Below are 24990 nucleotides of genomic sequence, written 5' to 3'. Positions count from 1 at the left end.
TATTCCCGGAGCACTCAGGCTCATCTAGGATTCTAGGTAGCACAGGAAGTGGCATGTTTGCCAGAAATTGTGTTGCGTAATTCGGGTCAACAGTCGTTGACTCAGCATACAGCCCACTATAGTAATTCATGAATACCTCCACTACCTCCTGTAGTTTGATCACGTATCTCCTTTCATGTTCATTATTTCGGGGACTGTTCTAGATTGAGGATGGTGGGAGACGAACCAGTAGTTTCCCATTCTTGTCTCCCCTCCCATAAACCTGGGCTGTCTATTCTTGCCACAACTGTTTAGGCTTCCATTGAGTAATCCTGGCTTTCTTCTCGTATTAACAACAATTGGCAGGCTCCTCGGCCCATCGGGCGTAGTGTCTGGGAAGCTACCAGTCTGAGGGCATGAGCCTCAAGCTGAGTGATGTGTAGAGAGCGCCTGGCCATCAGGGCGCGATGTGCTCACCCAATAGCAAATCGCGGTGCGAGGGGGTCGGAGGTGAAGGCCAGCAGAAATCAAGTCCTGGGTGCCTCAAACCTCTGCCACATGGCCCCCACCCCAGGTACAGCTGTATCCTTATCAGCACTGCGTAACTATGTATGTAGATCTTGGTTGGCTTCCTAGATGTCCCCCCCCCCAAATGTGATCAGCCAGTCGCTTCACATACACCGGCACTTGGTCCAAAGACAGGAGCCCCCGCCTCCTTATGCAGGTTAGACACTCCTAGTCACAGCCTCCCGGAGATGCATCTGCAGCCCCGGCGCTGCCTACCCAGGAAGCGCACTGCCTCACACGCGGCTGCGTGGCCGAAACCAGCGAGGCCGCTGCAAGCGCCTGAGGGCAAGGGGCTGCACGGGGTCTCACTCCAGGCTGCCCCTCCCTCCTATATGGCACTTCCACTAGCAGTGCCGCCCAAAAGGGGTGAGCTGACCTCCAGGATCGTGATGTGGGCTGCCATCTTGGCCCTCTGCTCAGCCATCCTCCTCGAGGGCCACGCAGTGTAGGCTCTTTCTTTTCTGGTCTCCCGGCCCTGGGCTGCACCCTGCTTGTTCTTGACGGTCCTGTATTCTGCACCTCCACATCAAACACCGGAGATTAGTGCTAGGATGAAGACGGAGGGGTCAGGAGCACTTCTGAATTGCGACCGCCATCTTGATGCTTTGGCCACGACCCCCTTCTGCAAGCACCATTGTGAAACACTTGAAATTTCACTACCTTTAGCGTCAGGTGTAAAATCGTTTGTGGGATCGCCTGATGTTTGTTTAAAAAGGAGTATACTTTAATTACTTTCCTCTAATACAAAGAATCCTACAGAAGACCACCTTTGAACCTACATCATTTTGGTAGCCCGAGCTTTACCTCTGGTTATGTAGTCTTTCCTATTGTTGCTTAATCTGTGCACCTGGTTCGTAGAAGAACACTTTTACTTGCATGACCTTTTCTCTGAGATCTTTGACACACTGTCAGTTGCTTGGAAGCTCTCCACCGGAGCACAGTGCAAGAGCACATTGCTGATGTTGTGCGGTTGGACCTTTGCAGAAAGGAACCACAATGTGCTTAAATGCGTGGTGGAGTTAGTGTTCAAGTGGATAGATGCAAGTCTACAGAAACCGGTTTGGGTAAGCCGTTTTCATTGCTATCAAACATGACTGACCTCATGAATGTTTTCTTGTTTGGCATTTTTTTTTGTGAATTTGGATTGAAATCTGTTCCAAGCCAGATAAATACTAAGATAGGCAGTGTGAGTCATTGTGTCATGGAAGACTGTCTTTCTAGCCTGTTATGCTGCCTAATACACTTGGCAGACATATGTCCTTATGCACCTCTAAACTATAGTATGCAGATCTCCTCAAGTTCCATATGTGATGCCGGAGTGACACCTAAATAGGGACTTTTTTCGTGTTGCACTTTTTTCGATTCCATGCTCTCCCTTTACACGTAAAACAGTGTAACACTGAAAGAAGTAGGGCTGTGTTTTGGACATACCAAATATCTGACCCTTTGAGACAATGACACTGTTTGAGATGTAATTACATCCACTCCCACTGCTATTCCTTGCATGAACCAGGGTGCTCCTGTGGTGTTCACAAACAAACCATCGGCGTTAAGGAGGTTTTGTTGGATTTTTACAGGCAGGTGCCTATTAACTGTAAGAATTGCTTGCCTATTGATTTTAAAAGGAACATAAAAAAAATCTTTGCTTTTTTTTGGTAAAAAAGCATTGGTCTTCCTCCTAAAAGGGATTACCTATATTACTAATGTTTCTTTTTATTATTATTGTCATCCATTTAATTCCTTTTTATTGTATTTTTCTTCCTTTCCAAAATCCTGTTGTGTGGTCCTACTATTGTGAGCATTTGTCATCCTTTATTTTTTAGTTTGCATGCCCTGAACATATTCCTTTAGTCTTACTGTCTTGTATCCACCCTAAAATCTTGTCTGCAAGTTGTACTGCCAAATAGCATTTTTGTAGATTGTGACAGTATCATCATTGTGTCTTATGGTATCACCATTTTCTCTAACTTGATTCTTCAGTTGCTCTTCAGAATTGTATTTGTTATTCTGAACAGCTCATCTACCACTTAAGTTATTTTTTTGCCTGGTGTAAAAACCTTAAAGACTTATTCTTATGAGATTTCAGGCATGTGGTCTAGATATCCATATCTTTTTTTAAATGCATCTCACTTTTGGCTAGTTTCTACTTTTAGGACTGTATTTCATTTTTAGGTTTGGCTTTCTTATTCTTGTCGAATCCTTTCAAGTTGTGAGAATAAGGGTTGTGGATGTACTGTGGTGAAGTTCCGGCATTGCTGTTGCCTATGTAAGTAAGAGGTATGCGAACATAATCATTCAGGGACGGTCTAGCAGTTCTGCAATAATGGGGCATCTGCTTTTTTTTTTTTTTTTATCAGTGAAGTTATTTCTATACAGACAGTTATAGCCAGGCATTTGCTTCAGTATACTGTATGCTTGCATACTGCTGCTCTTCCCAACAGTTACAAGTCATCGGTTTCAAAGTGACACAACATCTTTTATCCCTTATCCGATTAGAAACATATGTTGCATGTAACTTAATGCAGTGAAAGTTTAAACACCGACTGTTGAATAAAGTTTGACAGCCTCGCACAGGAAAATAATTAAATCAAATGTGTATATCAGTTTTCTTGTTCAGTTGTTAAAAGAATAATACAGAACAAATCATTTTTAAACCAAAATATCAGCGGAATTATCAACGTCATAAACACTGAATCTGTTTGGTTACAAAAGGAAACCCAGTGAGCTGCAGTAGAGATCGCAGAGTGGATGCAAGGATGCTAAGATGGTCAGTATCAGTGTTAAGCAGGACGTCTTTGGTCGTAGTAGTTTTTTTTTTTTTTTTTTTTTTTTTTTTTTTCTCATTATTGTAGTAAAATGTCAGTGAATTCTAGCAATTGTAGTTTTTTTCCTTTTTTTTTCTTCTTTTTTTCTTGTTTTTTTTGTTGTTTTTAAACACACAGAACCACAATGATTTGTAAAGGAAAGACGAGACTGAATACATAGTGTTCAGAGCTGGACTGATGTCATAAACCTATATGTGGCATGTTAGCAAAAAGGAGATGCAAGTGTTGAATTGTTACACTAATTAGGTATGGTTATACCAACATGGCTAGGAATGTAAGAGGCATGCAGAGTATAGTGTTGTTTTGGGGTTTTTTAAAGTGATTATGTCAAAGATTGGATGTTTACAGAGATTGAGATGCGTTACTCAGAAGTGATAGCTTCATGGAGAGAAAAGGACTCTCCATCTCAAATATGATTTCCCCGGCAACATTGTTAAAGATAAAGCTGACATAATGCTCCGCCCCCTCCCAATCATTGTTTTCTTGCTTGCATAATGTCTGGTTGGATTTGTTGTACGGAGTGGACTCTGTGCATTGATCTGGTTGCATCAGTTACCTGAATATTTCATTGTCGGTTTACATTGGATATTTTATTTGTAGTGGTCCTTGTTCAAGGGTGACTGCAGATCTGACTTCTGTGTGCAAGAAATGTAGGTCAGTGTGCATTGGTACCTGTATATATGCTTGAGTGTCTGCATGGGTTCCTATAGCTGTAGTGCTGTCTGCACACGTATTTTTATGTTAGCTAAACCTGATGGCAATGTCTGTGGATTTTCCCTTTTCGTTCTGTGCATGTAATCATCTCTGCTTATTTCAGTACTTTTCCAATGTACATTGGGTTTACAGATCTGTATTCCAGTTTCGTCTCCCGACATAAATGGTACAGTTGATTCATAGACCTGAACGTTTTCCAAACTGCATTTTACAGCATTCTGGGTGCTGTTAAATCTGCAGCATAATGTCTGAGGAGCGATGTCTTCTATCCTTTCAGCACTTATATCATATTATGGTATCCTCTTCATTTTTGGCAAAAGAGGAGGCGCAACCGAGTGCATTGCTTATCCCCAAAAAGATTGTTCTCCAGTGGTATTCATGCTCAAGATTTAACATACAACTACTGATTAAGCTTCTAGTACCTTTTCTTTTATCCCATACGGTTTTCTGAGGCTACGACATGTGCCTTTCAAGAACAAACCATTTTTAACTTCACTGCACTGGTTTGGGCACCACTCTTTACGATCTAGCTGCAAAGATCACAAATATTTTAAAACAGTGGTTCCCAATCTTTTGATTTCTGTGGACCCCCACTTTACCATTAATGGAACCCAGGGACCCTCACTGAATCATCATGGGAATCTAGGGACCCCCGCCTGAGTCATTACTGGAAGCTGGTGACCTAATTTGTCAATATTTTTTAATTTTCTAGGCTCTCGCGGACCCCCTGAGATGGCTTCGCGGACCCCCATGGGTCCCCGGACCACAGGTTGGGAACCACTGTTTTAAAATATTAGTTTGAGTGATATTGGCCTGTAGGAGTTGCACTTGTTTTTGTGCTTACCATTGTTTTTTGATAGTTCTGCTATTGAATTATAGGTACGTTGATGTATTTTAATAACTCTGTAAGCTGCAAAAACATTAGTAAGTAATATAGTTTTCTTGCATTTAGTTATGTATTTGAACATAGACCTATTGAACCAAAGCAATGTGTTAATTTATACAGCAAGTCATTATCAGGTGATCCCACAGTAAGACCATGATTAATCAAGTAAAACAAAAAATCACTATTGCCGTGTACTACTTAGCTAGTCTTTTATTATCAATAATGGCATAGATGTTGACAGGGATGTGGAATTCCTATCGCCCGACGCCCGGGACATCTGGTTTGGGGTCAAGGGCAACAAGGTTTTATGTTTACTTTGTCCTTGGGGACAAGTAGGCCCAACCCCCTGCAGCACAAACCCTTTGGCTGCCTGTTTACAGAGAGTAGAACTCTCTGTAGTTGAGGTAATGTGTTTCCAAAAGATAATGCTGTTGGAACTTGTATTTATGGTTCATTATTTGAAAGCCTTCATTATTAGGGTGAGTGCTGTAAATAAATGTTTTAAGGTCACACTTCACTACTGACGTTGGTTCCAGTACAAAAAAAAAAAAATACGTGTACACACATGTTTGAAAGGTTTAGACTAAGAGGCTAAGTATAATGCTCCCAGAATGCTCTCTGGTTATATGCAAATGAAGTGTCATTTAGTAAAATGTGTTGATGCATGCTAGTATTTCCCAAAAATATTTCTAATGGAAAATCAGTGTAACCATTTTCAACACGATTATGGGAAGCATGAAAATAAACAAACACTGACAAAGCCAACTGATCTGACATATTTTTATAAGTCTTTTAGTTTCATCAATCCGTGTCTTGTTTTGACATGGCTTTTGTAATACTTTATTGTTGTGGGAGCTACCAGGCCCTCAACATTGTAACAAACACTGGCAAAACCCCCTAAAATGTTTTTGAACGCTAAAAGCACAAGTTGCCACCAGCGGCATAACAAAGGCCCCACAGCCGCCCTCCAGGGGGCCCCTTCAGCACAGCATCTGCCCTGAGTGACTCTGGAGAGGGGGCTCCTCCATGTTCTTTGCAAAGGGGCACCCTCCAGTTTCGTTACGTCACTGATTGCCACTGTAGTTCCAGACACTGAACAAAACTACTTTGTGTGGCAATATGTTCCTTGTGGAAGAGCAGAATGCGATCACTCACAGTAAAGCCAGCCGAAAGAGAGAGAAATAGAAGTTTAATAAAAACAAAATGTCTTTGTTAACACCAGACCTAATTAGGGACCAAGACCCACATGTAGGTAGCTTTTTGCATGTCGCAAACAGCGACTTTCGCTGTTTGCGACGTGCAAAAAGCACATTGCGATGCACAAGCCCAGTTTTGCGATTCAGTAACCTGGTTACCGAATCACTAAACGGGTTTGCGACTCGCAATTAGTAAGGGGTGTTCCCTTCCTAATTGCGACTCGCAGTGCAATGTAGGATTGTTTTGTGACCGCGAACGTGGGCGCAAACCAATCGCAGTTTGCACCCATTTCAAATGGGTGCTAACACTTTCGCAAAAGGGAAGGGATCCCCATGGGACCCCTTCCCCATTGTGAATGTCACTGCAAACATTTTCTCAGAGCAGGCAGTGGTCCTGTGGACCACTGCCTGCTCTGAAAAAGTTAAACGAAAACGTTTCATTTTTCGTTTTTGTTATGCATCTCGTTTTCCTTTAAGGAAAACGGGCTGCATTACAAAAAAAAAAAACTGCTTTATTGAAAAGCAGTCACAGACATGGTGGTCTGCTGTCTCCAGCAGGCCACCATTCGCGAAGGGGTTGCAAATTGCGACCCACCTCATGATTATTCATGAGATGGGCATTTGTGAAGCCCTTGCGAATCACAGATGGTGTCAAGGACACCATCCTACATTCAGATTTGCGACTCGCAATTTGCAGGTCACAAATCTGAACCTACCTACATGTGGCCCCAAATTCTTAAAGAAAGTCACAAAAGTGCACCCATGGTATATGTCGTACCCCTGTAAAATATTTGTGAACTGTATTTTAGAATGGGTAAATACGATGTGTAGATTTGCTCAATCTATTGAGCATTTGCAAGTTCATTTTCCCTCCAGCCACTTTCTTCCCAACCCTGGAAGAAGTTCTAATTCTGCCATTGTCAGGAGTAAATGTCCAACCTTTCTTATTATGGGAAAATATTAGAGAGAAGCTGGTAAAAATCTTTAAAACATGCAGGTTAGTAGGTTTGCAGACTCAAAGGCATTCCAGCCCTGGAACTATTGCTTACTGCTTCCTCCAGCCCCAGTATGCAGATCTGCAGAAAGGTGGCAAAATAAGGAAATTGCTACAGTAGGGATTGAAACTGCAAGTATTCAAGCCCTACTATGGTAGTAGCCCTGGCATAATCAGAGAGGCTATTAATTGCGGCCATAATTTGTCGCCACACTACATGGCACCAAAGGGACAAGTAGATCTTTTTACAGGACAAGTAGATTTGAGAAGCAACCTGTCCCCTGGACAAGTAGATATTTTAATAAATTCCACACCCCAGTGTTGATGAGGAACCTTTCTGGAGCCCTCATATGGTTTGTCGTTTTCCCTTGCGATTCAAACATTCGTATTAGCTGTATTTGGAGACTAGCTACCCAATATTTGGTGTCAACATTAACTTTCGTCCAGAGACTTGTCTCTGTGAACTGGCCAGCTTATAATACGTGTGTGAAAGAAAAAGGTACCTACAGAAGCTTACAACTTTTCTTTTCTTTATTCCTGGTTTGCTGTATTGAGTACAGTTTGTACAGTTTTATGGAAGTTTGAAAATGCAATCTTCCAATTACTGTTACCCAACATTGCTGTGTTTCTGATATAAATATTTTAAATGGGTCCTAATTAGCCATCCCACATGCCAGTCCCATAATAGTATCCTACGTTTCTGCTTTACTTAACACTGATTTTTGGCTGCTACTCTTGTTAGTAGTTTAACCCTGCCTGGCTTGTCGCTGTGTAACCACTATTTTCTCATTCAACAGCAGCAAATCCTTCCTCAATAGATGCTATTTTTGTAGAACTAATTAAAAAATATATGGCTATGCAGGACTAATGTGACATGTAATCAGATATGTGACCCCCCTTTATGATTTCATACAATACTTTTGTATGCTCCGCGTTGTATTTGTGTGTAATTTAGATGTATGTTCCAATTTCTTAGTTGAAATTAGACACCATAATTGAAGTTTGGAAGGAAAAGAATTATCAAGAAGAAATGGCAGCAGTAACAGGTGCTGGGTATCATGCTCTTCTTTCTGCTCCATGGTACCTAAATCGCATCAAATATGGTCAGGACTGGCAGCAGATCTACGGAGTTGACCCAGCCAACATCACTGGTGTGTTTCTATCAAATTATGTAAATACATTTGTATTTTATATTGATGGTCTCAAGAACTAATGTTCTTGGTTTGTTTGCGATTTTTTTTTTTTTTGCAACCAGGTGTGCACATTCCACAAGAAACTGAGCAAAATGTGTAAAGCCAGGTTCTCTGAGCTGTTCCAGGTCTTGGGTTTGTCATTGGTAGTGTGTATGCTTGAAGTCTGGCACTACCAAGATTTTTAAATTGTAAACCTTATTTTTAAAAGGTAAAGTTTCAACATAGTTTTATTGTGATGGTCATCCCATCAGATTTATGTAAAGTTCTGGCTACAAAGCATTTACTGGGTCATAGTTTGCACAATAAAGTGTTCAAAATACCAATATAAGCTTGGCGCATGTTCATGCATCAAGCACCTTAGGCATTTTTTCTATTTCAATGGCCGAATGTGTTTGTGCACAATGTGTGTTCGTCCCTGATTCTTTTTCGACTTTCTATATAGCTCCCCAGTTTCCACACTCTCCTACCTCAAGCCTATACCTTTGACAGCTGGGTTCTAGAGATGTCATTAGTGCTAGTCCACACGCCCTGGTTTGCCTCTTTACCACTTTTATATATCTCCATTAGGCTGCAGACCAGGGGGCTGGTTTCAGAAATGGATGATCTCCCATCACCCAAACATTGCACCATTCTAGTTGCAGACTACAGCAGTGTGGAGCTATTTTGAACATTGTGTTTTTTTTATTTTTTTTTAAATACAAATGCTGATTTTGGTTTCCTGGTTGAAAAACTTCCTTTAGCATTTTCAAAGGTAGCTAGCACTAGTAGTACTTTTTGTTCTCAGAGCATAAGCACGAAGTCTGTCTCTTCTCGATGCCTGATTCCATATCCGATAAATATTTTGGTGTGAGTTCTAGTTAGCTTGCCTCTATGCCCTTGCATTAAGTGGTGACATTCTGTTACGATGACTAGAGGCATTGCCTTCAAGGGCTTTACTTTTTCATAACTGCCAGAAATGCCACGTAAGATCCAACAACGTTAAACAAGAAATTAGCATAGTTTACCACTAAGGAAACTTTATGGTACCGCCAAATCAATAACTGGCCACAGTGCACTCTGCAGCACAAAAAGAAAGCAGAGCAGCCTCATCTAGTTCATGGATTATGGAACATTCATATTTTATTGAAAGACGATATTACCCCAGCTTTCTTCTTTAATGGCTTTTAGCCACACCAGAAGGACCCTGTTAGTGATGGGTCATGGACCCTGTCTTCCTGTTCCATCTTGCTCCGCATCAGTCTTACCACTCCCAGCGAGCCTTATTTAAGAGCTTCTGGTAAAGGTGTAGAACTGTTAGATCTAGAGACCAGAGTGTTCCCAAAATAGGGTTTGGCCCGAGTTTTAATCCAGGTTCTTTGTAGAGATTAGGAGGGGGTTACAGATGTGTGTACTATTCTAGACGACCATCTTACCAATAAATCTTTCAGAATGGGGGCCCCGGGATTCATTTGGTTATTGACCCCTAGGATGCCTCTTACCACAGCTGAAGGGGTTACAGGACAGTACTGACATATGTGGTATAGAACGACTTGTATTAGTATAGTGTGCTCCTCTCCACCTAAATCTTCAGCCGGATAGCTGTCCAGTGCTCTAGTCTGGAAGAGTACCTGGTCGCCGTCTGCTTAGGAAGCGTTGAACACCCTCCACCAAATGCTATCACGTCTCTAAAAATTTAGTCTATCAGTCATCAAGCAACGTAGGAAAATATTTTCTGGTCCATTCCCATCTGAGGTTGTGTTTGGATTGCTGTTGAATTAAGTGTTGGGCGTGGCAATGACCATTCCACTGTCTTGAAAGGGTATTGGTCATTTATCAGTCGAGGCTTCATTTCCAAGCCCAGACTTTCACCATTTTTAGTGGTGATTTCAGAAAGTCCTAGAGCTTTTTGTCTGTTGTGCCAAGTAGCGCTTCTGGAATTATTCAAATTATGAAGGTTGCAATTAAATGTTGAGGCTCATTGGAGCTAGGCATCTGGTTTTCAGCCATTCAGGATTCCTATCTCCCAGGACATTTTATGCCATCTTTTGACGTGCAAAGATCTCTTCATGTGCATCACTTTCTTCTTTCAAGAGCAATAGGGGATCTTTAAAGACATGTGGCATCATGGCTGATTTGCTGACCTGGAAATCTGGAGACATAGATTAGTCTTGGCTTCGGAATTTGATCAAAACTGTTCCGAATAAAAGCTAACAACTTTAAGCTATTGACCAACCCTCCATATCTTTTAGCACATATTACACCATTGTCTTTCAGTAGGCATTAGTTTTATAGCCAGCAACATTCCTTTAAATTATCCTTTTACATGAAATGTTTAAAAAAGATTGTAATCTGATCCAAGTGCTGTTAATTACACGATGCCTTGCATTATTTCTCATTGCAGGTATGCTAGATTGACACAGCTTCTGGAAGAACCTTTGAGACACGAGTGATCTAACTAATTGCCATCAGAGAGTAAATAGTCTATCTGGAGACTAGCAGTAGTTTCCTCATTTTTCTCAAACTCCCAAGTACAACTTCTCCCTTCAGGAGTTTCTGCTTATTTTATGTGTTTTATGTGTAGGGTCCTATAGGCTCTGTACTTTCGCCACTATGTTTAAAATGTCCTTTGGCCACATTTGCCTAATTGAATCTTGTGGCTTAGTTTGATACAGTTTTACAGATAACACCCAAAAATATACTTTGCCTGAACCCCGTGTTACCTATCAAGTCTCAAGCCTTTTCACAATGCAGGTTGGATCTCCAGCAGCGGGTGGATTAGAGCTACTTGAAGCTTAATCCAAAGTGAAAATATTGATAGAGGTGAGGAACCACGCCAAGCTCTAGGACATTTTGCAACTGAAGCCAGCATATTTTCAAATGCAGCAAACACCTGGAAATCCTATTATTGCTAAGCTGTGAGATTTCTGTACTGCCCCGATGATCATTTGGTTAAGATATGCCATTTTACTCCTTTGACACAAGATTGTTTCCCTTACTATATTTTCATTATCAAATGCAGGATATTTTGTAATTAGTGTTGTTTTTTTATGTCAGTAATGTCTGCCTTCAACTCTAAATTTAACATTTAAAACTGTAACGCTGCAACATACTACTACTCCGGAATAAACTATCATTGCCTTCCCCATAAACACATTACTCCAGCATTGGCTGATCCATATTCGCTCTCTGAATGCTGAAGGGTGATATGTAAGGTGTTATGAGTTGGTGATGGATCACTCTTTTGTGCTCCTCCTTTCTTTATCAAAAAGCCTTCACCATACCAGTGTTCTAGGGTGTTGCAAACAGCTGTTTCATACTTCTGTCAAAAAAACCCTGCTTTGCAGATGTGCAGCGAGCTGAAGGCGGTTGCTTGGTGTTTTATAGTGTACTGCTTTCGATTGACAGTTTGGTGGCCCTTCCACGGATGTCCTATGACTGTAATTTACATAGGACATTTAGGAATACTTCTGTTTGCTTCTTAATGCTCCACATAATTAATGTATTATTAAGCTCAGCACTAAAAGTATTACTTACACCCAAACTTAAGATACCTGCCCATATATTTTAAACATATAAAGCCTTTCTTCAGCCAGTTGGTGGATGTCCCCCTGAGGAGATTATTTTGCGTGCGTATGATGTATGGATAGCAATCACCATTTTTGAGAACCAGTTTTCAAAGGACACCTTTGTGACAATTAAGCTATACAAATAAATATTCTTGCATGCTTTCTTTGCTGACCTCGCGGGGATTGATGAAAGACAGGACTGTTAAGGTTTTTGTTAAGCCTGGTTCTTGGAAGGCCTTTGGCTCTGGTATGATGTGTGAATGAATGACGATAACCCACCGTAGCTGCCCACAACATCCTTAAGTTACTGTTATGACGACCGTGCCACCACCTGAAGCGTGAGGCTCAAACTGATGTGTAGCCGGGGTACCTTTCAACGGCAGTCATGTTATGCCGAAGGTATAGCAATGGCGACACATGCCAACAACTAGAAAAACTGTGATACACTTCCTTAATTGAACAGATTTGCAGCTCATCAGGATTATAACGTTGTGTTTTTTTTAAATTCCACAACTGTCGACTTCACCATAGAATACGGCTCTGGTAATGTTCTGCGCACAAGCATAACCGTTGCAAATAACGGAAAGCGGAAATATCTACGTTTTTTAAAACCTACAGTCGCACAATTGCATCGGAACCATGCACAAAATGTACTTTATATCATCATGTCAGTGATACTCTACAAAACAAGTTGATGTAGAATTTGTACAGGAAGCGTGAAAAGTGCGGAACATTTCAAAATGCATAGAATGAGAACAGGGAGTGGTCCCCGATTTTCATCTTCAGCCAAGCACCGAAAAACAAGTCAACAACAATATCAAGTGCCTTTTGCTAATGCTCAACCGAGAGGACAAACTATGGGACAAAGATTCCAAGGTACCTTTAATTGCCTGTAAAGAGCCAATTGCTAATGAGCTGCACTTTTTTATTGCAAAAACAACAACGCTTGCAGTGGAAAACTGCAGAAGCTACCAACACAGCCATAACAGCCACCATCAAAATCAACACCTCAAACATGCGTATTCAGATATCATTTAATTGTTTATAAGCGAGTTTGTTTGCCTTTATAACAGCGTTAGAGAGATCAACCAGTCTTTGTGGACAAGAATGGGCGTCGGAGTCACCTTTTGTGGATCCAGACACATGTAAATTAAAAAAGGGAAACACCGTTCACCTGTTACAAACGAAATTCTCAGTCGAAGATGTTTAAATTCTAGCTCTGAAAACTGTTTAGACTAAGTTTTAACACCCCTGAACAGCGACTTGGGAAAATACTTAACTTCGACCCTCAGAAACATCCTTCACCATGAAACCCGGGTATTTCTTGTACTGATTTATGTTGATCGAGTGCTCTAGAAATCTCTCCCTCATTTAAAAATTAGAATGAGGAACGTTGTGTGCTGTAATACTTCGTTGGAGATTGAACTCTGTGCCTTTACGATGTTGGAGATATAAAAGTACATTTTTGTCAACCAAACTAGCATTTGTTAAACTCACACTTTTCTCCGTAACTATTCATTTTGTCCTTATTTTGTCAATCACTTTAAAGCTATCCGTGCCTAAAAAACACTACTTAAGCTTAACAGATTCTGTCACAAACTGTACCGTTCCTTAAATTGTCAGGTCCTTTCAGGTATCAAGGTTTGATAGGTTTGTTGACTGCCTTACACAGAAACTTTCTCTGGAAGCCATCCTCTTCCATTATCATAAATAGCCAGTTGTTCTGACTGTAATTTTGCCTCACTTTCTTAACTTTGGTGGTCAGACTCCGGGTTCTCTCGTTAGTCTATAATCCCTTTTTCTGCTTACCTCTCTATTAAGCTCTTGCTTCCCTACTAGCTCAATGTCTTCTTCAGTATAACCAACTTGTACGCCCAACTCATTCCATTTAATTGGACTTGATTTTTAAAAATGTTGGGCGAGTTGATTATGGAAGACTTTGTGTATTACTGTTAAACTACTGTTACCATAGACCAATATCAGCTGTTTCTGTTTTGAATTTTGTGGCAGCTGTACATAATGTAGGTGTATATTTAAATTCCTCAGCTGAATTTGGATACCATAATTGAAGTCTGGATACAAGCCAAGTATCAAGAAGAATTGGCAGCTGTAACCTCTGCTGGATATCATGCCATCCTTACTGCTCCATGGTACCTAAACTTCATCGCATATGGTCAGGACTGGCACCAGATCTACACAGTTGAACCAACCAACTTCAATGGTGTGTTTTTAACGTAACTGAACGGATAGGTTTTCCTTTCAGGACTATCTGCAGTATGAAATTTCTTCAGCTGCAGTATGTATTATTTACTGCAGTGTTGAGTTTTATATAGCACAGTCTTTACTGAGTTTAGTTAACTCATCCAAATAGGAATATGTAAATTTTAAAATATTATATATTTGGTGTACTTGGTATTTCTTCTCAATCCCTTGAGTTGTGCAGTTGATAAAATTGCAGACATTGAGTGTTGTGATTGGTTTAATAGTCACCTGTGTTTTTGAGCCATTTAATATTCATATTTGATGGAATGCACACCAGTGTTCATTACGATCTCGTTCCTGTTGCTCATCGTAGTCTTCACTAAATGAAGGTAAGTCCTTACACCAGAGGTACGACAATTAAAAAACAAACAAAAAAAAACAAAAAAAAGCCGAATTCACTGAAACTGCCATTATTCTATCATAACATTTAAAAATGTTTTTACTGTGCTGCACTTTTCAGGTACGAAGGAAACCTCCCGTTTCATTACATTTTTTTTGTTTGATTCTCAGTCCGGGAATAAACACTTCGCACAAAGTTCTTATGATCTGTCTGTAATGGTAAACTTTATTTTTGTCTTGGTTTTTAAACCCTTGTTGCCCTCCCTTCTGAGGTGGATGTGACAGTTCCTCTGGGCTTCCTATTTTGCCTTTATGGTCTATAGCAGGTGTATGGTGGGTATTTGTTGCCAGGGAGCTCTAGACCATAAGTTGCCCTCTTTCCTTCTGTCCAGTCAGGATGCCACTAAGCATGCTTAACAAGGGTCAGAGGGTGAGTTTACCCAGAGCTCTGTAAGTATCTGGAGACACAGCAGTTCCCCAACTTCATCGTTTTAGCCGTTTCACGTTTTATTTTGATGGTTGCCAAGCAGATCATTTTTCCACAATGTCTGTTCATAACAGGGACATGCAAATAGAAAAAATAAGATTTATGTCAAAGCAGCAGCAGATGACGGAATATTTAGAGCTGTTACAAAGGCCCTGTGGCCGAAACCTGCTCTAATGAGATGCAGAGAGAATGATGCTACTGTCTGAACGACCAACTTCTTTTTGATAACTTGAAAAGTCTTTGAGGGTACTATGTACAATGGAACTACTGCTGTTTTCCTTTAAAACATATACTTGTGTTCTAGGTAAACCTGCTGTCTATCACTTGAGCAATACACAAACATTTGGACACTTGTTACTCCTATCCACAATTCCATCATGACACTGGCCCAAATCCTAGAGTAAGCACTGGGGCTAGGCAGTGTCCGTTCAAAGGGTATTCTGGTTGGGGTGCCTGGGGATTGGAGGAACCTTTTCATTCAGTTAATATATCGGACTAAAGGGAGGAGAGTGGACCTGAAATAGCAGTTAGAACCTTAATACCAAATGTCATTTGTATGAACAGTATGCATGCTGTACCTGATTTTTATTCAGTTCACTTTGAATAGTGGTGGAGAGTAGATTTTTAGGTTCAAACAGTTGAGTACATCAGCTTCTTCCCCTGATTAGTACAATCAACTTCTCTACTGTGATGCAGCATACTGCATAAATTGGCCTAACAAGCAAGTGACTTAACGTGACAGATAGGTATACCCACTTATTCCATTAGGCTGTTAATGAATTTGATTACTTGTTAAAGGAGGGGCGAATGCCATTTGCAGAGTTTTTTAGTTTTGCTTTTGGGTGGATTTGTGCAGGATGTCATCATCCATTTTATCCAAAATGTCAGTAGTGCATTGCAGTGCATAAGGGAGGGACGGATGGGGAGTGTGAGTGATCACTTGATTAAGGTAAACATGGAAAAAACTGAGATAATGATAGTGGGTGATTGACAGACTTTTCAAACTGTTGACCATGGTTGGTAGAAATGGGATCCTTCCCAACTCCAGTCAACACATTTGTTGCCGTCCTTACTATGAAAGCCCATATTAACAACTACTTCAGCCTGAGTTTTCATATCAAAGTGCTTGCTTTCTTAACCATACAGGCAGGAGGGCAAGTATCTTAAAGATACTAGACCCAAGGCTACATTGCCTTGGACTCCCAAAATGTATTCAGTCAATCCAAAGTCCAAATTGCTCCCAGTGTAGCTGTGTTAATTCTCGTCAAGCATTGCATTGACTACATTTTGATGCAGGAATATCCTTTAAGACGCTGTCTATTGCTTTGTAACTTGTGTTTTTTGGTTAAGCTATGCTTTTGTTGAAGTTTACACCAAATTCACTTCTGCAAACATTATGTTAAGGAATTTAAGTCCTTCTCACGCTTACTCACTAGCTACTGCCCCTGGTCTCCTTAATTTGCAGAACTGCTCGTCCTTCCAAAACTGCCATTCAAATCAGGCAGGTGTCTTAAATGTTTCTTGTGTTTATTGGGTTCAGGTAGAGATCAGTAGGCTTCTCATTCTTCCAGCATCACTGTAACCTCCGGGGCGTGTGAGTTACAAAAGGCGGAAACCATGAAGAAAACAAAAATTCAACCTGCAGATGTCAAAAACACAAACTGTGGTCCTTGTCAGTGGTGGTAACTTTCGTGAAGGCCACAAAAAAGCAATGGCCTTGAGTGAAGCCCTCACTTCATTGTCTTCTCATGCTAGTAATAATTTTTCTACGATAACACTTGAATTGTAGATTAACAGTAATGTTGCCAAGATTTCACTTTAATTGTTGGTGAAATGGTAGTCCTTGGGAGATTTTGCAAGTATATCCCCATGGTTTGTCTTTAACTTTTTCTGTTTTCACAGGGGTTCTATAAACGCATGGTAGAAAAACTAGGATGTGTACTAATTCTGCCTAGCAGGAGGCCATGTGGCAGCTGCCTGGTTGGTTGTCTCTTAAAGTTCGGTTTATGGGATAAAATGAAAATTAAACGGGTATTTTGCCAGAAGTCATTTTCTGATGGGTACGTCTAGCCACAGATTCCTCACTTTGTGAATACCCTCAAACGCCAGACTGCAAAATATCTTCCTCGCATTCAAAATCGAGTAGGTCAAAGTCCAATAAGAAACCTAAGAAAACAAGTGCATTTTTCCCTGTATCTCCACTCTCGACAAGAGAATTTGCTTGGACATCAAGGTGCTTCTTGGTGCTCATTTCCTTAAATTATCCAGATACACCCCGAAGTCCCAGGTCCATCGGCGCAGTCTTAGCAGATAGATGCTTTCAAAGAAGGATGTTGCGAATATCCCTACAGATTTGAGGAGGCCTAGATTTGGATTACCGTCTGCCTTTGTCGGTTTATGCCATCTGTGCACTGTGACCTTGCTATGGGGTTTGCCTCAACTGTGGGGTCAGCATCCAAACAGACTTCAATTCTGGTGCCAAGATCCACGTCCATTCCTGCCATGTAACCACCAAAGGAGGATCTGATTGTTTTGTCCATCTTTGACTTAAGTCAGACACGCACTCAACCTAAGTTGTGACCCATGTACTTTCAATCCCGACATGTCAAACCTCATTCAGTCTCTGACAGAACATACCCACTACCTAGGAGTCCCCCACAAGCACTCCATAATCTTTTTGGGTTCAGATTCTGACCATAGCTAACATGGCCTGGGTGATAACGGAGAGACGGTAATGATGCATCCCGCTATTATGATGATGACAGTCTCCTTATGGATTTACAAGAGACCTGTGATTTGGACACTTCCCCCTACACAGGGTTGTATTCCCAACCCCACTGCACTGCCTTCCCTCACCTCCGGTCCATCGGTAGAAGAAACAGCATCATCTGCTGAAGTATTCAGGTGTATGGCTGAAGTTTTAGACTTTCAGCCCCAATTTGCTGAAGTCAAATCTACCATCTTGACAGCGGTTCTGCAGCCTAGATACTTTTGTCCTTAAGTAAAATTGTCAGGGACCTGTTACTCGGCCCTTTGGCTAGTTCTTGCTCTTTTTAGGCAGTATATAGGCACGTGGCTAGATGCCACAAACATGCCCCAGGTTCAACCCTGCCTTCCTCACTCAGCATGGTGAGCATGAATAAAATGTGCTGCCTTGGTGTGTTTTCTGTCCCTGTGAGTACTACTTGTACTACAACGTTGTTGATAGGCGAGATCTACTAGTCAGTCCCAAGATGCACTTAGTCAGATGAGCCAGAGGGCTGAAACCATTTAAATTAAAATAAACTCAGTAAATACAGAATTCCAAACATCAACTCTATAGTGCTTGGTTCATGAACTTCCTTTGTATTATATACTCTTTTGGAAAAGCAAAATTTGTTATTACACATATACAGGGAGTGCAGAATTATTAGGCAAATGAGTATTTTGACCACATCATCCTCTTTATGCATGTTGTCTTACTCCAAGCTGTATAGGCTCGAAAGCCTACTACCAATTAAGCATATTAGGTGATGTGCATCTCTGTATTGAGAAGGGGTGTGGTCTAATGACATCAACACCCTATATCAGGTGTGCATAATTATTAGGCAACTTCCTTTCCTTTGGCAAAATGGGTCAAAAGAAGGACTTGACAGGCTCAGAAAAGTCAAAAATAGTGAGATATCTTGCAGAGGGATGCAGCACTCTTAAAATTGCAAAGCTTCTGAAGCGTGATCATCGAACAATCAAGCGTTTCATTCAAAATAGTCAACAGGGTCGCAAGAAGCGTGTGGAAAAACCAAGGCGCAAAATAACTGCCCATGAACTGAGAAAAGTCAAGCGTGCAGCTGCCACGATGCCACTTGCCACCAGTTTGGCCATATTTCAGAGCTGCAACATCACTGGAGTGCCCAAAAGCACAAGGTGTGCAATACTCAGAGACATGGCCAAGGTAAGAAAGGCTGAAAGACGACCACCACTGAACAAGAAACACAAGCTGAAACGTCAAGACTGGGCCAAGAAATATCTCAAGACTGATTATCTAAGGTTTTATGGACTGATGAAATGAGAGTGAGTCTTGATGGGCCAGATGGATGGGCCCGTGGCTGGTTTGGTAAAGGGCAGAGAGCTCCAGTCCGACTCAGACGCCAGCAAGGTGGAGGTGGAGTACTGGTTTGGGCTGGTATCATCAAAGATGAGCTTGTGGGGCCTTTTCGGGTTGAGGATGGAGTCAAGCTCAACTCCCAGTCCTACTGCCAGTTCCTGGTAGACACCTTCTTCAAGCAGTGGTACAGGAAGAAGTCTGCATCCTTCAAGAAAAACATGATTTTCATGCAGGACAATGCTCCATCACACGCGTCCAAGTACTCCACAGCGTGGCTGGCAAGAAAGGGTATAAAAGAAGGAAATCTAATGACATGGCCTCCTTGTTCACCTGATCTGAACCCCATTGAGAACCTGTGGTCCATCATCAAATGTGAGATTTACAAGGAGGGAAAACAGTACACCTCTCTGAACAGTGTCTGGGAGGCTGTGGTTGCTGCTGCACGCCATGTTGATGGTGAACAGATCAAAACACTGACAGAATCCATGGATGGCAGGCTTTTGAGTGTCCTTGCAAAGAAAGGTGGCTATATTGGTCACTGATTTGTTTTTTTTTTGTTTTTGAATGTCAGAAATGTATATTTGTGAATGTTGAGATGTTATATTGGTTTCACTGGTAATAATAAATAATTGAAATGGGTATATATTTGTTTTTTGTTAAGTTGCCTAATAATTATGCACAGTAATAGTCACCTGCACACACAGATATCCCCCTAACATAGCTAAAACTAAAAACAAACTAAAAACTACTTCCAAAAATATTCAGCTTTGATATTAATGAGTTTTTTGGGTTCATTGAGAACATGGTTGTTGTTCAATAATAAAATTAATCCTCAAAAATACAACTTGCCTAATAATTCTGCACTCCCTGTATTGATGAATACATAGGTCTTCAGTATATTCCACTTTTCTAAAAAAAAAAAAAAAAAAAAAAAAATCCAAATCCCAATGCATTTCAGGTCAAAACTTCAGGGGGGACACTAATGTTTTAAGTCTGTTTCTGATCTTTTGTGCTTCCGCTTCCCCCTGATGAAGGGTCATTCTCTACTACCAGCAACATTCCCCACTAAGCATCCCATACCAAAGAGCCTAGTGGTCCAGGTATTTACAAGCAGAGTGAATTCAAACTAATTTCCTACAACTTTTTCCGACAGGGAGTTAAAATATATGGAGGCATTTGGGGAAAAGGATGATTTCCTCAGATAGTCTTACTCTCAGTTCTGTCAGTGCTAGCTGTGTCTTTCAACAATACTCATGCATTGAATTGTTGGCAAGATCTTGCTGGCAGTCGCCGATGAATTCTGCTACAACCACACATCATTCAGGATGGCCAGGATACAGCAAAGTATGTCATCCATTCAAGACTGTACTCTACCAACTGTTTAGGCAGGGTGGTCAGTTGTAGCTTTGTTTCACCCCCATGTATGAATGAGATCCATTTTTTTGTTTTTTGGTTTCCCCAGGTGATGTCCAGTTGTCATTAATGAATATGCCATTGGATAGAACCAGACTCTTTGGAGACCAAGCAGGCTCAGCACTGGTGCACCAATAGCATGCTCCCTCCGCATGTGAGCCCCCCCGCCAGTATTACAGACAATTCCACCATTTTCGAGGATTCAGATGGGGATATGGCTTACAGACCTCTACAAGGTCTGCCACCTCAGCAGGAGACAATTACCCCCTCCAAGCCCCCCCAACCAAAAGTCCTTTTGAGGCCGAGGTTTGGGATCAAGGGATCAAGCCAGCAACCTCTATGCCAGCAAGGGCAACATGCTGCCCTGCCCATCCTGATTCAACTTCAAAGCTGCTTTATTTTATTTTGACTTCCGTAGCTGATGGCCTCTTTGTGGAATGCAGGTTAAGTTGTTACTTCCAAGGTTGATAGAACATTACATCCAAACAGTAAGTTCTGCAAATAGTCCATCAAGGTTATCCCTGCTATTCCTGTCTGATCCTCCACATATTCCAACTACATCAAAGTGGGTTTCAGGGAATCATTTGCCGATTTCCAGGCTGTTTTGGCAAAGGAGACATGCAAAGGGTTCTGATATTGGAATTAGGGACTGGATGTTACACTTGTCATTACCTAGTGCTGAAGAACGAAAGATGCCTTAATCCTATCTTAGATCTTCGGCCTCTAAACATCTTCCTTATAAAGAACAAATTCAGGATGGTCATGTTGGCCTAGGTTGTGTCTGCCCTGGAGCCAAGAGACTGGTTTGTAGCGCTGGATGTGCAGGATGCTTATTTTCATATTCCCTTCCTGCAGACCCACATGCGTTACCTGCAGTTCAAAGTAGGCCAAGAGTGTTTCAGGTTTCTGTGCTCCCCTTCGACCTCACTAGTGCACCTCGGGTGTTCATTGAAATGATGATGATGGTGGTTGCTGCATATCTTCAGAGGTTAGGTATACCTGTCCTTGCCTACTTTGGTGACTAACTGTTAAAGGCAGGCTCACCAGTCAGTTATAGACCACCTCCGAATGACTGCAAACCTAACCTCTGTGGGGTTATCAATCAATGTACAGAGGTCACACCCGACAACTTCACCTCCTTGCGTTTCTGTGCCCAAGAGAACGCCACAAAGAGCTGATCGTCCACCCAATTGAGCCACACAATTCCACCTGCGGGCAAGTGAGAGGAGATCTCTGAAAAATTTGTGGATCCAATCTGGGACCTTAGGTAAGGAATCTGCTGATGGAGTATCACCAGAAAAAGCATTACTGAAGGTAAGTAATTTGTTATTTTCTAACCAGCCCATCTCATTTCATCATATACAGTCAGGCCTAGCAGCAAGGGAGCAGAAGCAGTGTAATTGTATATGCAAAATCCTAAGTAGTGATATTACTGCTAATTTTACCTGTTTTCCAGCCCTATAAATTGCTGAATTCAAATAAGAATAGAAAATCGCATTGAGTAGACTAGCATGGGTTTAGTATTAAAGAAAGAGAATAAGCATAAAACGCTCGGCTGGCTTTTTTTCCTGAATTATGAGGGAAGGTATAGTCTTGTACACGTTTATTAGCATTTTGCTTTACTTTTGACATTAACGAAAAATGTTGTGTAATCAGGGTGTATCTTTCTTACTTTACTGGTAGCTAGGAAGGGGATTTTGAAGTTGTAGAAATCTACCAGATTTATTTCACTTGAAGACTGGTTACAAGATCTTTGTAAACTGACAGCACTTGAGAAATCCCTAATCCGAAGTAGGAAATGCTCAGGCAAATATGGTTTGATTTAGAGTGAACTTGAAATTCTATGTCAGATTCAGGTTTTACAAAAGTTCTTATTGCAAAATTCCTTGAGAAAACAATTGTACATCATCCTTGTATACATGGCAAATAAAATGTATGTAATTAGAATGCAGTCACCAGAGAGCAAAAATGAAGACCAAATACAAACCAATCTGTACAGATCTGCTTCGATCATCATTTGACGCCAGCTGTAACCAATGAAAAAGTGTCGGTTAAAACTGAATACTTCATTGAGAGTTTGATCCACAATCTCATCAAATTCCAGTGATGCCTAATATTTAATCTGAACTCTTTTGGCTTTACTCAAGCCTTACATCTGGCGAAAACTGCCCAGTAAACTGAACTCAACGTGACATAAAGCTGTCCTGCTCCAATTTTTGTGATAAGAAAACAATAGTTTGCATAATCATTCCAGGCTGTGATGGAATAATGAATTATAGAAATAATGCACCCACGTTATTAGTCATAACTGAATAAATGTTAATGACTGTGGTAGCGATGCAGCAGTATAGTTTTAAGTTTAGCAGAATGCTTCTATACTCCATAATGGTGAAAGACCAGTGCTGTAGATTTAAACGTGTATGATTGCTTGAACAAAAAGTGTTTACGAAAAACATGGGAAATGCTGTAAAGATAATACAGAACAATAATACAGAAAGGTAAGAGGGCATTTTAACTAGTGCTATCTGAGCAATATTCAATAACACGAGTTTCTGTGCAGCTAAATATTTTTTTTCATTTTTGCTTTAAAAAAAAAAAAAAAAAAAAAAACTGCAAAATTAAGATTGTATAACCGACCCAGTTTTTACATCTCCCATAGCCCCGTTTAGGCTCTAAAGGCATTAAGCAAAAGTTCATTTGGGTCATTATACAATAGAACTTAAATGCCTGGATATGCTGTACTGTGTTTTTATTAGTGGAGTTTTAGCCCTGAAAGAACGATGCTATATGCCGTCTGCATTTAATTTAGCAAGCCCTTCCCTTGGAACATGAGTACATGGATATATCCAAAAGATTATTTATGTGCCAATAGTTTCTTAAAACAGTCGGGATTTGTCCATTTAGTGACTTTCACCTCACAGAATTCCTGAGAATTGTTCATTATACTTGTGGAGGAAATCTGATACAGAAAGGTGAGTTATTCGATGGGGTAGCCAGAAATGTCTGATGTGGATTTTTTTGTTTACAGTCTAAACAAATACCTTCTCTGCATTCAATATCGTTATAATCCTACTTGCGAGGTGGAAAACTAGTCTGTTGCTTCTGCCAACTAATACCTAGGGAGAACGAAATACTTATTCCATACATTCATACCTCAGTCACTTAACCCAGCATGCCCTTTACACACCTTACAGCCAACATCCTTTCAGCGTGCACTCCACAGACCGCCTAGGGGATCTGTGCAGCCTGCTGTAGAATTTCTCACTGAATAAGCTACATTATTAACCACCCACAAAGTGTGTTGGGCCTCCAAATGGTATGATAGTGCTATACATATTCCGATATATAATACAGTACTGAGTTCTTCTTTTATTACTAACAAAGTTCAAGGTATCGGCCATTGTTTATCCCAGTTGTCCAATCTTTCCTACTCGCCCACTGAGTATCACACACACTGCTCTGGGAGAGCTCTCGGAGAGAGCTCCATGTCTGCCACATTGATGAATGACTTTGCTGCAAACACAGCTTTTTCCTTTGCATTGTAATATGCAGCTATGAAAAAATACTGTTATCACTATAGCACTGAAGGTCTGTTTGTCCTGAACTTAACCCCATGTACTTCATAAGAACAGATCACACACACTTTCAGGGATCTCGAATTGTAGCTAGTGTAACTATAACTCCATGTACAACTGTTATGCTACCCCCACTACCCATAGTATTATCACACGGCACTCCGCTTTCTGTTTATTTGGTAGCCTACTTCTTAAAGGCTCTTGACTTCTTTCATGTCTGAAATTCATGTAGAAAAGACTGATCTTCATTGATAACACAAAATGGTGATTTGTTTGCAAAGTTTGAAGAATAGCGGAGCACTGTTAACTTTTTGACATGTATCCTGTGCCTTCTCCAAAGTAGGAAAGTATTTGAAAGGATAACAGGGGCTCAAGTTAAATAACTCTAGAGTTTTTCTTGTCATTATTGGTATTTCCCACTCAAGAGGAAACAAGTAAAAGCGTGTTGGTCTTTGGGCTGAGTAATAGAGGATATCCTCTGGGATGAAGAATTTACAACTGAAGTGCCAGTTATGAACAGATTTGGGCCGGATTAAGTGTGGTCTGCAAATCTGATAAGTATTAGACTGGATCAACTGCTGTTCACATAATTGATGCAATTGCTGAAAATGCCTCTCCAGCTTCGTCCCCTTTTGGATCATTTCTGAATCCGTTTTTTTTTTGTCTCAAACATCCTCTGTAGGAATCTTTCTAGAGCAAGCACCAGGTGGCGAGATTTAGGTCTGTGAATTGGGAATATTTGTTAAGAAGCTGATTTAACTGAGCTTGCAGACAAGAGGTTACCCACTGCTTGACCTTCTGCGATAACAGGCTGCTACTGTGATGCTATTTTACCTTAGGTTTGGCTGCTTGTGGCTCCACATATTGACAGACTAATCCTTTAACGCCCTTTCCAGCTGAGCCCAACAGAGATTGCAGTTCCAAGCCTCTT

At 40.9% G+C, this 24990-nt stretch overlaps 1 protein-coding gene across 3 annotated transcripts in view; it reads left to right on the top strand.

Moving 5' to 3' along the window:
- Positions 1-24990, top strand: part of HEXB (hexosaminidase subunit beta) — a 244837-nt gene that overhangs the window by 200623 nt on the left and 19224 nt on the right. Inside the window, exon 11 of one of the 3 annotated variants that reach the window (XM_069223910.1) lies at positions 8138-8312. The exons of 1 other annotated variant lie outside the window; for it this stretch is intronic. In XM_069223910.1, the coding sequence (XP_069080011.1) occupies positions 8138-8312 (175 nt within the window). Of the gene's footprint in view, positions 1-8137; positions 8313-13945; positions 14121-24990 lie in introns of all 3 variants that reach the window. One more of the 3 variants, XM_069223901.1, reaches the window with a different exon arrangement.

This window comes from Pleurodeles waltl, chromosome 1_1 (assembly GCF_031143425.1).
Source record: "Pleurodeles waltl isolate 20211129_DDA chromosome 1_1, aPleWal1.hap1.20221129, whole genome shotgun sequence".
NCBI classification, from domain to species: domain Eukaryota; kingdom Metazoa; phylum Chordata; class Amphibia; order Caudata; family Salamandridae; genus Pleurodeles; species Pleurodeles waltl.
Note: the sequence above shows the minus strand (reverse complement) of the source record. Positions and strands in the feature narration are given on the sequence as shown.